Source organism: Cryptococcus neoformans, chromosome 1 (genome assembly GCF_000091045.1).
Source record: "Cryptococcus neoformans var. neoformans JEC21 chromosome 1, complete sequence".
Classification (NCBI taxonomy): Eukaryota; Fungi; Basidiomycota; class Tremellomycetes; order Tremellales; family Cryptococcaceae; genus Cryptococcus; species Cryptococcus deneoformans.
This window is the reverse complement of record NC_006670.1, coordinates 1,431,133-1,443,860: the sequence shown is the minus strand read 5'-3', so window position 1 is coordinate 1,443,860 and position 12,728 is coordinate 1,431,133. Positions and strand designations below refer to the sequence as shown.

The following is a 12,728-nucleotide window of genomic DNA, read 5'->3' as shown; positions in this document are numbered from 1 at the left end:
ACGGTTGAGTATAACGCCAAAAAGTGGACGTTCAATTGATAAGAATTTTCTTCCACATATGAAAGGAGAGGTTTCATCGTTTTAATTATTCGCGACCCGGGCAATAAACATCAACAACGGTCAAGACAAACAAATGACGATTCGATGAATGGCGAATTTGCTTGTCCTAATCTGTTTTCAATCCGATAACCTTCTCTTTTCCTCCTCTTTCTTCTTCATCATTATTCTTTGCAAGCCACACCTTGAACAGGCGCATACAAAATTTGGACAAAGTAAAAGCTGGGGAGGAGTTTGGTAACTCGCCTCCTCTATACGTGCGGATACGCTACCGGTATTCCATCTTCTAGACCATTACACTATTCATTACGGACAACTACAGCATTCATTGAGCATTTTGTCATCGACGTCAGATCCATGTCCGTTTTCCCCACGACCTCTTCACCGTTTGGCCTCCTGGAACCCATTCATGCCTATATTTTATCCAATACGGAGCAGTTGACTTGGTCAAATTGGTGGAAGCTACTTGTTATTCCCTTCATACCACTGTATCTGCAGGCTCTTTTGCTCCGAAGAGAGCATACGCGAAAGGAAAGGGTGGCCCTGGCAGCTTTAGGATTGGGATTGCTGTGGCATGCGGGGCTCAGGTATCGATTCTTACGTGGGTTCTACGCCAGTTGTAATTTTCCAGCTGACTCGCTGTTTCAGAGCCTTGGTTTAATGCCTTCAACAATGGCCTCGGTATAGGCTACATGACAATATCCGTGCGATATTTGGAATTCGCTTTCATTGAAGCAAGGCTTGTTGACGAATACTGGGAGAGCAGAGGAAGGCATTGGTCAGTTGCGGCCTTTGACGTCTGCATAAATGCAAGACGGCTTGGTTTGGGGCCGGAGAGTCTAAAGCAGACGAGCCCATCGCCACAAGTCAACTTCAACGATGATAGCTCCCACAACAGAAACCTGGCTTCATACGGACGCGCCGTTGTTGATGGCGATGCAACCATCCGTCGGTCGCAGACATATCCAATATGGGTAGTCAAACCATCTTTGCCACTGTCCAGATCGCAAGCCGTTTGGCGGCACTTTATAATTTTCTTTCGAAATTATATCATCTGCGATACAATGCTATCTTTATTGCGGGCATACGGATCCGACACCATAGGATCTTTTTCTCCCGTACCAAATGCTCTTTACCAATTTTCACATGAAAATACGTTTGTCGTGTTTCCGAAAGTGGGCGGAGGCTTAACGGCCCCACGATGGCTCGCAGAATCGGCAGCTGTTATCTGTGTGGCAATATGTGTCTGGTTGGCTTTGAGTATGGCGTATCATTTCTTGGCAACGATAGCTGTAGGGACTGGCTTGTATGAGGCGGAAGCGTGGGAAGTGGATTTGTTCGACAATCCATTAGCAGCAGATAGTTTGCTAGATTTCTGGGGACGTCGATGGCATCAGTTCTTTAGAGTAAGTGAGCTTCTCATTAGTGAGATTACCACTTATGATTCATTTAAGCATCAGTTTATGATGCTGTCCACTCTCATTTTAAGGGCTCTCGACCTACCTGTCTCTTCACCTTTTATTGTTTTTCTTTCCTTCTTCTTCTCCGGCGCAATGCACGCACTTGGTCAGTACCTCATGGATCCCGTACCCGCTCTTCTCCCGATTTTTGCCCTTTTCCCCTTGTCAGGTTTCGGCTGTGCGCTCGAGGTGATGTTCAAGCGCATCACAGGCAGAAAAGTTAAGGGTTTCTGGGGCAGAGTGTGGGCTTGGGCATGGATGTTGAGTACCGGAAGGTGGGCGGCTAACGCATGGTTCGAAAGTGGTGTTGGGGGAAGCTACCTCTGCCCAGCATACATAGGAGACTGGCTGAGTCCATGGGTGCAGGAATGGATCATTGAGAGAAAAGCATGATGTTGACAGTAGTGATGGTGATATACGTATGTGCCGGCTCGCAGTTGTAGAGTTGTTGCTCTTGCCACATGATGATCATGAGACAGTTATGCATTGTCTGTTTATATGACTTGTTCTGCTCTCCGGATAGTAAGACGGGCGCTGTCACGTATATATATGGCGAAGTATAGCGGAATCCATTACAATATCTACAAAGCATTGCTATATATGCCCCCGCCGCACGACGTCACGCTGCACTTTCGTCGTTCGGTCGGCCGTCGCCTCCACGATCTCCTTCCACGCATCGGATTCTCATCTCTCTTTTCTACCACTGTCTCTCATATCCCCTCCATCCAAGCCTCTCCATTGTGCCCCAGGCTGCGACGATCACCAGGCAGCAACCAAATTATCGCACCATGAACTCACAATCTCACCCCGAAGACCCGGACCTCACTCTCAAGGTCCTGTCTTTTAATGTCTGGTGAGTGCCGCTCTCATGCAGTCTCTTACCGACATGGATACGAATTTCTTCATCCTAGGGGCCTTGCTATTGTGTCCAAGGATCGCCGTACTCGTATTCATGCCATTGCGGACTATCTGGCATCTTCAAGTTACGATATTGTCTGTTTGCAGGAACTTTGGATATACAAGGATTATGAAGTGGTGAGGGAAGCGGTGCAGAGAAATTTGCCTTTCTCAAGGTTCTTCCATACGTGAGTTTAACGCTTCTGTCGGCTGCAAAGCATAGCTATCGCTAACATACTGTTGCTCCGAATGTTTAGAGGTGCCCTGGGGTCCGGTTTAGCCATCTTCACTCGCTTTCCGCTTATTGCGGCCCATGCCCTTCCCTACTCACTCTCTGGTTCGCCAGCGCAAGCTTTTGCAGGGGACTTTTTCGTCAAGAAGGCTGCTGCCAATGTCGTCATATTACACCCGGTTCTTGGAGAAGTGGAAATTTGGAACACCCATGTGGGTTTTGACTGATCGTCTTTGACGAAAGCTAACGAGAAGCTAGATGCATGCTGCTGGGGAGCACCCGCCAGATACTCGACAGGCCCATAGGATAGCGCAATCTTGGGAACTAGCTAATGCCGTCCGTGGTGGAGCGGCCAAAGGAAGATATGTCTTTGTCGTACGTATCTTCCAGTTAAAAAAAAGACGAGAGGATGGCCAATAACTATTGCCTCATATAGATGGGCGACTTCAATTCCCAACCTTGGTCAATTCCCATAGCGATGATGCGAGATCATGCTCAACTCATGGACTCTTTCGGCCAAGTTCACCCTTCAACCAATAGCGAAATCTCCCCACCACCATCTCCTGCTGAGGCTCTCAGGGTGTACGGCATGACGTGCGATTCTCCTCTGAACACCTATTCAGCCGGAAAACCTATACCTGAACATGTTCTGGAAAAGGGCGGTAAAAGACTGGATTACATCTTCTTCCGACAGCCTGCAATAGCTAGGAGAAGGCCGCTCCTTTGGAAATATAAGGATGAGGCTAATGGAGAGGAAAATTATTGGGGGAATAATAAATCTGGCCAAGGACATATTGAGTCTGGGAAACCCTTACAGGATTCTGTATCGAGTGCGCCTTCCTTGCGATGTGTCGACTCCCAGGTCGTTCTCACAAACAGGGTGCCTGGCCATTTACATTCCTACTCGGACCATTTCGCCCTATTTTCCACTTTCGTTATAGATACTCCGGACAAGGGAAAACATGCAAACAACGCTAATCCTCAAGACGAATCTTCCAAATTATCACACAACAGTTCATCTGAACCCCTAATGCCTATCCTATCTCAATCAAAGGCTGATCCAATTGGCTCGAACGTTTATGCCGTACGAGATCCATTCAAAAACCACTCCCATTCGAGCAATCCGAGTTCCCCCCGAACATCCACGTCGTCTATCCCTAAAGCATCTACCATCCGGAATGCCCTTGGGACCCTTCGTCTCTATACGCGTATTTCAAGTCACACATCAACGTCGCATCTTCGTGTTTGCGGGCTTATGTTCTTGGCACTTGTTGGTCTTACCGTGGGTTCAGCGTGGCAACCCAAGAGCTGGCTGCAACCAATCTTTACAATCCTTGCGGGGCTTTTGGGTGCTGCCGCAGTGACCTTCCTATATACTGGCTTCATCTGGGGCAGATGGGAGGTGGGTCTTTTAACTGAAGTAACGGAGGAAATGGAGCTCGAGTTGAGAGTGGTGGAGATGGAAGAGAATTTACATCGTTAGAATGGCAGAGATCCTTTTATTTTTAATGTTCTTCCATAATCAGTATAGTATCTGTATAGCAAAACTTTGCAGGAACAGCTCTGTGTGTGTGTGCTCACTACGTCTATTAACGTCGTTTTGTGCTTCGTTAGTCACACAAGGTGTGCATATTTTTTGTTCGGCTTGCACTGCTACTATCTCACAGCGGCCACACCATTCATATACACACTTGCTAGTACAGTCCGTAATACCGATTCGACATTTATTCTTCGGAAACAAAAGTCCCACCCACGAATCAAGGCAGATGATTCATTACATCATCTTTGCTATTATTAAAAATCACTTTCCACGACAAGGGGCGATATCCATTTCAGTGAGGTACGTAGTACGAAAAGATACATACAATGCTCTTGAAACAGTTTTCTGAGCCAGATGTCGATTTGACTCTATCATTTTGCTTCTTATCATGAGAAACTCTGGTTACTGACCCTGACAGACTAGACCTTGTCGCTTGCTCGAAAAGAAGCCGGCACACCCTGGTTCACAGCCTTTCTAGGCAGTTTTAGCCCTGGGCTCTAGTAGAAGCTTTTCAAGCCTATCTAATTGCTTTCTCATGGTTTTCATCTCCTGATGAATAACAGCGCTCTCAGTGAGTGCAGTACTAGTAATGCAACTTAGTTAGCGACATTTTTGGGAATTGTTGATCTTCATACGTACTTTGGAAAAACGCTGATTAGATTTTCAAATTTAATTCTCGATATCTCTCCGTTGTCGTCACCCTCGCAAGTCGGATCCTCGATAACAGGATCGCCTTCCTCATCGGGCGGAGGCTCGTTGAAGTACGCACTGATGCTACGATTCTTTGAATGAGATATTTGAGACTCGAAGAGCGCAATAAACGCTAGCGGGACAAAGAACAAAACAGTCATGGTGTAGCGATTAAGCTCTATGTACATATCCCTGGGGAGAATCCATCTGTATTCGGTCAGCCTTTCAACAAGCAGTATTTTCGTCAGACTTCATTTAGACTCACTCAAATGGCGCAATCAAGAAGGCTTCAATGAGGTTGAATGGTGCAGGGTAGACGTATGAGTCTGGAGCACGGATCAAGTCTATAGTTTTATGGGCAAAGAAAACCAGGTATTCGTCCGTCTCATTATCGGTCACGTCGGAGTAGGCGGATCCGAACAGAGCAATCAAAACGTTGACGAGGATGATGGTTGCTACGAAGTTCCATCCGTAGAAAATGATAAGTCCGAAAGGGTAACCGAACCGTTCCGAGGGCGAATCAAAGTCCGGGGCTCTGTCAAGCCAAATATCAACTGTGCATACAGCCAGAAAGAAATACACTTACCCCAGAAGAGCCTGAATAAGGTTATTGATCACAATACCTCGCCCCCCAGATTCTCCATCTGCAGCGTCCAGGGCATATAACGACTGTTAATAATGAAGTTAGGACCATTTTCCATAGGGACGGATAATCTGAGGGACATGTTCACCTGTACAAAACCAATGCCCATGATAGCAAGTCTTCCTCACAATCAGCGCTATTCGGTGAGACAGTGTGAATTGCCTACAGAATAAAGAAAATAGTTGACTCTCGACTAGACGATTAAGGAGAAGTCATCAGCAATGATTCGTGGATTGATATACTTATATACTGACAGCATCCTGGCCACTACAACTTGAAGTGTCCCGACCTGTGTCGCGTCAGCCAAAGCAGTAGCCGAAATAATCTATACTTTCTGTCTTGAAGCCATCGAATACAGTCAACTGTCATAAGAGCAGCTATGAGTATCGCGTTTGTTCTTTTTCTCGCTTGATATTTACCAGTTTCATCCAGATGAAGGGCGCCACGCAACTGAGAACTTGGAAGCTCCGGAAATGCAATAGCTGAGCCTGGTCATCTTTGCTTGCATCAAGACTAAGGCCGGCTACCCGAAGACCAAAAGCTGCGAGAAGAAGACAGTCGGTAATCAAGTTGACGATGGTCCAGAATCCCTATTTAATGGGTAAGTTGATAATTTCTGTAGAGCTTATCTTGGGCAATGCCAGCCTGGGTCCTTTCTGCATCTGTAGACGTACCACTGTGGTCATTGGTCTGGGTGCAATTCGTATAATCTATTGAACGTATTGTTCAGCACAAGCATTCACCATGAGAATACTGACGCCTCGGCACATACTTTGGACATCTTAACAATCTCTTTGGCATTTGTCAGAACAAAAGGAAAACGGTGATTTCAAATTACCTTCGATCAAAAACGCAACGGCCATCACATATAAAACAATTTCGTAACCATCCCAGTTTCTCTCCGAGTTGAATGACTCTAGGGGGCTCTCGACACTTTGCGAATAGACTAATCAATAGTCTCTTGTCAAACCTGAATGACTGTGAAGACCAAACAAACTTACCAAAAAGAAATATGGACCATACCACGATCTTAAACGTTGACTGGTATCTTGGGACTGACATGCGGTCGGGATTGAGATGGGCCCAGAAGCTACTGGATTCCGCCAGTTGATATGGAACGTAATCGATATCCATGTTATCATTGTTTCGTTGGATCCAATCACCTCTCCATAGGCAGTTCACGACGTGTTGAGCCTCAGATGAAGACAAGAAAATCTGAAACACAGAGCTTGAACCATAGGAGGCAAACATGACGAGATGGAACTCACTGTACCATGCTGATCGATGGCCGTCTCCAGAGCACTACTAGGAGCCGATTCATCCCCGTCGCTCTCGCGATATCGGTATCTGGTACTCATTACGCTCTCCAACTTATCAATTGGTAGATTATGAACAATCCTACGCGCTAGTACCTCTGCCGCTGTAGCTCTACACAAATTCTCGTCGTAATCTGCCGGATTTTTATAAGCTTCATTCATGAGCATTGCCTTGGCTCTGAGCAGTCTGTAATAATTTGGTCAATTCTGCATCTGCGGGGGGCTGGTAGAATAACAGGTACTGTTAGTACTCACGCAAAAGGAACTGCTTCCTCAAAATCTCCGCCAGATTTGGCGAACGAGGTAATGACCTGGGGCGTAATAACACTACTAGTAGCATCTGTAATCTGGGAAAGCTCAACTTCCACAGGTAAAAGTTTGACGATCATGGCTCGACATCGCTTGACAAGCTCTTCATTCATGTCAGACCCCTGAGTTGGGTTTCTAGTGTTACTTACTCGTTATCGTGTCCTTCAGATTTTGACATGAATAAGCATATAGTTATTTGGGTATCTTAAGGTAGTTCCACGTGAATAATGTGCATCACTCACCGGCTCTGGAGCAGAAGACCTGAAGCTAAGGACAGAACGCTGCTCCTCGACAGCCTGCGAGCTTGAGTTAGAATGACAATATTGCTTCGCGTGGGCTGGGTAATGGTACTTACCAGAGCGTCTCCCATGCTGATGGTGGAGAGTTTGTGAGGAAACGGAGCTTCTGGGATGATAAGATCGGACGATCAATTCGGTAGTAATGCTATTATTGCAGAAAGAACGTGATGATGACGCGTGACGATATCAGACTCGACTCCCGCCCGCCGTCGAACTCCGTATCGATAACGTTGATGATGATGATGTAAGAGGCTACAGCCCAAAACGTTACGTGTTAGGCATGTTCGGCCCACGCTGGCAGAAGGCACGCTGCCAAGAAGGTCCGGTCGCCCACTTTTCGCTGTTGAATTGATTCCGTCCTTCGCAAGGGCAAAACATCTCTCCTATACTCGACTAATATGTACGTTTCAAAAATTTCCTTATTTTTCGACTTTCGCCTATCTTATTTTTGCAGGGACCACCGCCGCCAATTTGTATGGGGATTCTAATTTATATTTGAGCTTATCTTTTTGAGATGCGGGGCTTATCTAATTTTGTGGAAAAAGCTAAAAACCGATGGTGTCATCAGCTGCTACTTCGCGTCTGTTTTCCTGGCGCAACCGCGTCCGTCGCCGCGCAGCTTCGCATTCAGTCCGAGTCTTCCATTCGAAGTTCTTTTCTGTTCTTCGTTGCATACAAGTGACTCCGCAAAAGATCCAAACACTCGATCTGAGGCATGCCTGCCTACTCTGCAATAACTCAAACACGCACGGCTGTCGCAGAGCATCTCCAATTCTTCCAGTTCGTGAGCCTGGCTCAGCGGTTTTATGGCCTACCCGACGATTTTGATCACATGTATTCTGGCTTTTACGCCTATTTGGCAAGATGCTATCTCCTTTTCAAATCTCTAGGTATCCCCTTGGAGGCTCCTAACCTTGGTTTGTTGATGAACTTCAGCCGGCGCCAAACACAGCTAGTCACCCTCGCGCTTCAATGACACCTCCAGTTCCTTTTAAAGCGAAGATCTCTTGAGCGTCCCAATACGTACAAGCGCCGAAAACGCTCGGGGGAGAGGGTATGGGAGAAGATAATTCATAGACAAAGTGACAAAGTCTTCAAAAGGAATTTAATTTCAGGCTGGACCAAACATCACAAACGATCTGCTCATGAGAGGAGTACTCCCAGGCGCGAACGCCCAGAGAAACCTTTGTCATGCTATCAGATATCTCAGCATCCGAGACGACCCAATCTTTGTCAACAAGTCGCGAAATCCTCAAGAGCACGCAGCATATCAGCTATATGTCACATTGCTCCGTTTAGGGCGCAGAGAAATGGGATGTCGCACGGAGAAGCTGGAGAAAAACTTGATATTCTGGTGAGTGTTGTGCGAAGCTATCTGGTCCGTCAGTCAGTCAACTCATAAATGATTTAGTTGGTGTTCTATACACTCTCCTCTGTCTCGAAGCCCTCCACCTATGCTTCGTTACCAAAAGCTGCCAGAGATGGCTTGATGCCACCGAAAGGGAGAAGATAGCCGTGCATTTGGCGGGGTCTCGCCTTTTGCCCGCTTGGTAGGTTTGATGGGTGGAACCCAGATTGAGCTGGAGTATATTCCTGGAAGGGATGATGCCTTGCTATGGTACGGGAGGAAGAACAAGTATGGTTTCAACGTCTGGTCATCGTTGATCATGAATGTCGCATCCGATACATCCGTACGGGTTTCACTGCTTCTTGTCAAGACCAGATGGTCTAGAACAACACCAGAGTGAGTCTTTCTCCTTTAACTTTGCTCGTCGTCTGACACCAGTTTGCAGATATATCAACACCCACGAAAATCCTTCTCCCCCAAGAATATCTTCTCGCTGATAGCGGCTTCACACCCAACAATAACTGTGGTTCCCAGCTATAAGCGCACTGCAAGCAGGCCTGGAAGGAACAATGCCTTATCGCGTGCTCAGACGGAATTCAACAACGGCATCAAGAAGGTTCGGGTAGATGTGGAACACGCAATCGGATACTGGGAGGCGCGTTTCCAGAGCTTGAAACTTCTGTCCCCTCAAATCAAGTCTGCGGACCACCAAGTTATTCGCGCAACCATCTGGATTCAGGTATGTTGTATAGCTTTCAAAGTGGCTTCATCTATGCCAATGTTTCTAGGTGACTGCAATGCTTCACAACTTCATCCTTGAACAAGACGGTCCCGAGGAGCTTGCAGATAAGGAACGTTTTCTCACAGGCTGAGCTTGAGGGAATTTTGGAGGAAGAACAGCGACGACAGAGGAAGATGAGTGATGAGGCAGATGCCCTCCTCATTCCAGAGGAACGCCAGGGCTCTGACAGAAGGAGGAAAGAAGTGCAGAGGGAAGTAGAAGTAGTAAAGGGATGGGGTCAGGCAACTATCTATGTGATCTACAACGAAGATAATAGTTAGTCGCTTGAACTATACAGAACCATGAGAAGCATTCACAATTCTTATTCATGTATAACATTTATTATTAGTGTTACAAAAAGCAAGAAGGTTCTTCCTTTCCCCGTGATCTCCCAATATGCCTGTTTTTCCGCCTCAATGGTGTCTTTCTTTGCGAACTCCACCAACCACATTGTCTTCGCCTGGATCGCATTAGTCCTTTCTATATTTCTATCCTCGACCGCCTCCTCCTCTTCCCTTTCCCGCTTGGCGATATTCACTTCGTGTTCCTCCGCTAACCTCGTAGTTTCGGCATTACGCCATGCAGCGTCCGCATTAAATCGCGCACTTTCGGCATGCATGCGTTCAATCTCAACCGCCCTTACTTCAATATTCCTCTCATCCCTATTTTCCACACTGACTCCCTCGCCTCTCTTTCCTTCGCCTCTGTAGCCGCGGCTTCGGCTTGGAAGGCCGCAACTCCATGCGGCCTTTCTGGTCAACTGCATTAACTTCCAACATCATCTTAATTAGGTTATCTTGGACATTGGTGAAGACTTCGTTACGCTGAGCTCTGCCTTTCACCTTGAGCTCTTTGGCTAGCTTTTGGGCCGTCAGTAAGGTCGGCATTGGTTGCTCCTGTTGAACTGGTGTTTCCTTAGCCCCTGCTTTCTTAACAGACTCGGAGAGCAGTGTACAGATTAGTGATGAGGAAAATCCAGAAAACTATGAAAGGAAAATTTGATTGAATGCGGGTATAGGATCTGATTGATTACGTAGTCTCTTAAACAAGTTATACGCGAACGTCTAACTCCATCAGTTCCGAGGGTGGCCTTAAGGACGTGGTAATAGGGGCAGACTGAGCGGAGTCTACCACGGAATGACTCAGTTTGTCCAGGTTTGGAAAGAGATCAAAGATGGAGAGATGACCACGGACCTGGAAAACGGAGTTTTCACGCCTTTCAACATGCGCTTGAGAAGCCTTCGTGATTCTCCCAGCTCGGCGAGCGACATGTGTCTGGTACGAGGTTTGGGGAGCTTCATCGAACTTGGCAAGGAACTCGCGCTGTTGACTGAGCATCGCCCGAGAGTGCTCTAAGTTGGAACGAAGGGGAAACTGACTCGGGAGGTGCATGCGATTCCGTGGCACAGTGCACTTGAGGCACGGGGTGTCCTCTTTGGAAAAGTGGCTGACACCGGTGATGGCAACGGCAGCCGGACGATCACAGCAGATGGCCCCAATTCTGACATAGACCTTGCGGGATCAAGGGGGTTGACGTCACTTAAGATCTCGTCCCAATCTTCATAACGAGGACAGATGCTCTCAGCCAGAGCTGAATGTGGCAGGGTCAGTCAGAGTGTTTGGTAGGAAGTAGTAGTAGTCTAACATGTAGTAACATACAATTAGCGAAAGGATTTCTATAACTGACGAAACAACTCACCAGTAGGGTGCCCAGGTGTTCTAATCCAAAGCCCGTCGCACTCGCCACTTAAAAGGTCGACCCCCAAGGCCAATAAGAGTCGATGAAGCAAGCAGCCTGGCGGCTCGTTGGGAGCAGGAGTTATTCCCATTATCATCATAAATGACAATCGGGAACGGTATTGATTAGGCAGATCGGCCAACTGGCAGAGGATAGGGCCCATTGACCGGGGAGAGCAGTTGCGAGACCGCGATGGATCGGCATAGTCAAGGGATATGTTAATGGTGAGGACAAGACAGCCTCTCTCCCGCTGAAGACCATCTTGGCGATAGCATTCACCGTCCAGCTGATGTCGGTAGATCTTCCCAGGACGTGCCTCACGCATGTAACCTGGGCAACCCAGCTGCCGGTCTCGCTCACCTTGCTGCGCTCGCAATATCTGCTGTTGCTCGACCAAACGTTCTACCCCGTTGATACTGAACAGATCTTCTAGCGCCGATTGTAGAGATTGCCTCGGGAAGAACTGCACCATAACCTTCCCCGCCTCTTTAAGAGGGGTATTACACTCATGGCACTTGTCTGGAAGATCGACAAGCCCTTCGCTGTTGGTGATTTGGAGGAAGGTAGCTTGGCAGTCTTTGGTAGGACATTTAGGGTTGGGTTGATATCGAGGTGTTTGCAGATTGACTTGACGTTTGTCTGCAGCTCGGAGGCAGACGTCTCGATAGGGCAATCAAGCAGGTCGAGTACCTTTCGTCGCTGAGATCCAGGAAATTCTGCCACTTCCGGAGCAGACGCTCTCATTACCTGCCGATCTTCGGTAATAGCTAGCTTGATGATGACTTCCGAACCCTCTTCAGCTCCATCCCCGTTCTCCTGCTGGGTGTTTTCAAATGACCCTTGTTGTAGATGATCTTATGGAGACGTTAACAACTAATGATCAATAGAAGGGGCAGCGTGTGTAGAAGAGATGGTAGGGACCGAGAGAAGATGAGAACCAAAGGGCTCGTTGGTAGCTAGAGTCGCCGTGAATAGGCGAGGCGATTGAGGGGACTGCGGTAGCAAATGATCCAAGGATCCCTAAAGGGGAAGGGCGTCGCGGTGGTCAAGCCATGTCCGGCACTGCATAACCTTGCCAGCGATAGGACAGAGGGGACATCGGCAGCGGACTAGAGCTTTGAAAGGCTATACCGATGCGATGTCAGACAGATATCCCGACTTAACCTCTCGTCTAATGTACCATTCGAGTTCGACAATACGTTCATTCCGACCGCCCTCCACCACGAAATATCATCCCCTACTCCAACCATCCACTTGCCAGGCCTGTGACCAAAGCAACCATCCAGGCCCCGAAGAATTCTGCCTAGGGTCGCCGCCCCCATTTCCATATCCGGCACAAAGGGCTCACGTCTCTTCTTCACTACTCGTCCCTCCAAGGGATATCCAACAGAATTGTGACTCTGGAATACCACAATGCA

At 47.6% G+C, this 12,728-nt stretch overlaps 3 protein-coding genes across 3 annotated transcripts; 2 read left to right on the top strand and 1 right to left on the bottom strand.

The window, feature by feature from the left end:
* Window positions 1-185: 185 nt before the first annotated feature.
* On the top strand, window positions 186-1,991 carry CNA05380 (expressed protein). Its single transcript, XM_567201.2, has 3 exons — window positions 186-658; window positions 706-1,463; window positions 1,512-1,991. The coding sequence occupies exons 1-3, from the start codon at window positions 415-417 to the stop codon at window positions 1,908-1,910; spliced, it is 1,401 nt and encodes a 466-aa protein (XP_567201.1). The 5' UTR covers window positions 186-414; the 3' UTR covers window positions 1,911-1,991.
* Window positions 1,992-2,080: 89 nt separating this feature from the next.
* Window positions 2,081-5,164, top strand: CNA05370 (phospholipase C, putative). Its single transcript, XM_024656305.1, has 6 exons — window positions 2,081-2,370; window positions 2,429-2,602; window positions 2,672-2,858; window positions 2,905-3,021; window positions 3,083-4,486; window positions 4,605-5,164. The coding sequence occupies exons 1-5, from the start codon at window positions 2,306-2,308 to the stop codon at window positions 4,127-4,129; spliced, it is 1,590 nt and encodes a 529-aa protein (XP_024512074.1). The 5' UTR covers window positions 2,081-2,305; the 3' UTR covers window positions 4,130-4,486; window positions 4,605-5,164.
* CNA05360 (calcium activated cation channel, putative) lies at window positions 4,315-7,632 on the bottom strand. The gene is made up of 19 exons (XM_024656304.1): window positions 7,500-7,632; window positions 7,387-7,440; window positions 7,294-7,306; window positions 7,091-7,247; window positions 6,788-7,022; window positions 6,521-6,734; window positions 6,358-6,465; window positions 6,292-6,311; window positions 6,194-6,229; window positions 5,939-6,109; window positions 5,851-5,881; window positions 5,774-5,786; window positions 5,686-5,712; window positions 5,608-5,638; window positions 5,463-5,545; window positions 5,142-5,411; window positions 4,826-5,083; window positions 4,512-4,769; window positions 4,315-4,429 (listed from the first exon to the last, which is right to left on the bottom strand). The coding sequence occupies exons 1-18, from the start codon at window positions 7,512-7,514 to the stop codon at window positions 4,661-4,663; spliced, it is 1,845 nt and encodes a 614-aa protein (XP_024511936.1). The 5' UTR covers window positions 7,515-7,632; the 3' UTR covers window positions 4,315-4,429; window positions 4,512-4,660.
* Window positions 7,633-12,728: the final 5,096 nt, after the last annotated feature.